At 33.5% G+C, this 2,607-nt stretch overlaps 1 protein-coding gene across 1 annotated transcript in view; it reads right to left on the bottom strand.

Moving 5' to 3' along the window:
* Positions 1-2,607, bottom strand: part of LOC105811015 (voltage-dependent calcium channel subunit alpha-2/delta-1-like) — a 197,665-nt gene that overhangs the window by 43,709 nt on the left and 151,349 nt on the right. The window contains exon 2 of the mRNA XM_012645097.1: positions 2,348-2,437. Within this exon, the coding sequence (XP_012500551.1) occupies positions 2,348-2,437 (90 nt within the window). The remainder of the gene's footprint in view (positions 1-2,347; positions 2,438-2,607) is intronic.

The following is a 2,607-nucleotide window of genomic DNA, read 5'->3' as shown; positions in this document are numbered from 1 at the left end:
CATCACTTTTGCATTTATACAGAATACTATAATTTGTTTCTAAAAATGGTAATTTATATACCCTAAAATGAGATACTAGATCACTAACAGATTTAAGACAATTATGGATGAACTCATTGGTGCCCAACTTCCATTTTTTTTCCTTCATTTATTAAGCAGACCAAAAGGTTATACTCTATTCCTGGGCACTGCACATGTCTCTAGAGAATTAAAAGAGAAAAAGAACAAGATTTCTGCCTCTTGGAATTTATTTGATATTTATCTCCTGGAGGTCAACTCTTGTCATGCCTCTCTTTTTATATAACGAGTCTCACTTTATCTTCCAATAAAAATGAACTCCCTACAATATTGTCATAGTCTTGTTTCTGTCCTTATCTCCCATTCCTCCAAAAGTGAACAAGGTATCATTCCTTCAACATACTGGCACTTCCTCGAATCTTACACTATACCTGCTTTGTGCGATTTCACTTCTCACGACCAATTGTGGAAACCTTACATTGACTCACAAAATGTCTCCATTTGTTTTTTAACCACATCTCACTCTACCTCCAAATATGTGACTTCTTGATTTTGAAATTCCAGAGATCTTAGAGTTTTTCTCATTATATTTATTACATTTGGTCTTAAAATATTTTCACCTTTTCCTTCTTAATACAACTGCTGATTTAACCAACATATATTTTGAATCTGCTGTGTGCAGAGATTATAAAGTAGAAATACATGATGGGTCACTTATCATTCTTAAACCAATAAAAAGAATGCTTTATGTGTCCAATGAATAGTCAATTCATGTGCCCCGTTTTTTTTTTTTTTTCCACATTTAGTTTTTGCTTGTAGAACAGCACATTTAGAACCAACATTTCCTCCTAATGTCATTTGTGCTATCAGTAAGAACCTTACCAGCAATGCAGACATACTGGTTAATGAACTTCTGGTCATAGGAAATACAACTGGGCATAATTATTGACTCCTCCTATCACACACTGTCCTGTGATGGATTTGAAAAAGTGAAACATTTTGACCACAGCTTTAGATGACCATGTGACCTTAAGTAAATATGTGATGTCAAGAAGGAGCACTGGATAGTAATTTTAGCAAGGGTTTGAGGTAAGCAAGCTTCACTTTATCTTTCTTAGCATGCAAGGCTGCTGTTAAAAGTCCCTATTTTTCTTCTAACTTCCTGTATATGTTTATTTTGTAAGAACCAAATGATAAGTAATTCTAAACGGAATACATTTTGCCCTATGGGTTCATCATTGCATTTAGAAAAGAAGTTACAGCATATAACTGAACTCCAAGTAGGGAAAAGGGTTATTGAATCAGCGTTTACTTTTTAGGACTTAGTATTTTGATTCTCTCCAAATATATAATTTTAGTAAATCATTACTAAAGTCTTCTCATTAAGATTAAGCATATGAATAAATCTTGTGTGATTATTATTTATAACTTTCATGTCATGAAAGTAAAAATTACATAAAAAAAGATTTTTCAACGTCAGACCTATTGACATTGTGAGCTGGATAACTGTCGTGTGTATGTGGAAGGCAGCTGTCCCGTGTATTGGAGGATGTTCAGCAGCATCCCTGGCCTCTATCCACTAGACGCTAGTAGCAACCCTTCCCCCCAAGCGAGTATAATCTAAAATGTCCACCAATATTTCCAAATAACCTGTGAGGGACAAAATTACCCCTAGTTGAGAACCATTGCCTTAAAATACAATAGAATACCAGTACTAACGTGTTATTTCACACGGCATTGGATCACCTCAATGGCATATTTCTACAAAAATGTCTGGGGTTGAATCTAATACAAGAGATTATATATGAAGAGGTGATCAGGTTTGTGATGATTTCAGTGTAGGATAAAATTTTTTTGCCTATCTAACTGCTTGTACTTCTGAGTTTTGGTGGGTCTGGCTACAGTTGTGGTAGTTAAACATGCTCCTACTAGGTGGTCTATTTTAAAAGTATTTTCTTCAAAATTCTTGTTCAAAATCTGCAGAAATAGTTTCTAATTCACATGATTTTCAGCATTGTTTTTTAAATTAAAAATTCAAAGTTATTGAAATGCCCATAAATTCAATATTCTAGGTTAGAAATTCTACATTCTCAATGGATCAAGTAGAAAATAAAAATACTACTACTTTACATTTGTGGTTCTCTACTATATACTTACAAATCTAAATTTTTATGTAAATTATCTAAATTCTAGTAAAGAAGCTTGTGACAGAAGGAATTTTGGAAAGGGTTTAATGAAGAGGAAAAAAGAAGTGTCGCCTAGAAAGAAGTAGAAGTCAGCTGCTTGCTTTTGTCATGACAGTCTTTGGTTGAACAGCTCAGCCTCTTACCAGTGCATCGAGGTACACATTTGTCCACTGGACTTGCTTAGCTTTGTCTCCTGCTAAAACCATTGGTCTTCCCAAAACATCCAAATATTCCTATTTATGAAAAAAAAAATGTGGTTAAAACTAGGAATGTTGTGTTGAAAAAACAAATCTCCACAGAGGAAAACATACTCTAGAGTTAAAATGAATATGGAATCAAAATTATTGAGACTGAGTATATAGTCATTTAATTCCTATTTATGAAAAAAAAAACTGTGGTTAAA

The sequence above is a fragment of the Propithecus coquereli genome, unplaced genomic scaffold (genome assembly GCF_000956105.1).
Source record: "Propithecus coquereli isolate 6110/MARCELLA unplaced genomic scaffold, Pcoq_1.0 Scaffold226, whole genome shotgun sequence".
NCBI lineage: Eukaryota > Metazoa > Chordata > Mammalia > Primates > Indriidae > Propithecus > Propithecus coquereli.
This window is presented reverse-complemented; position numbering and strand designations above follow the sequence as displayed.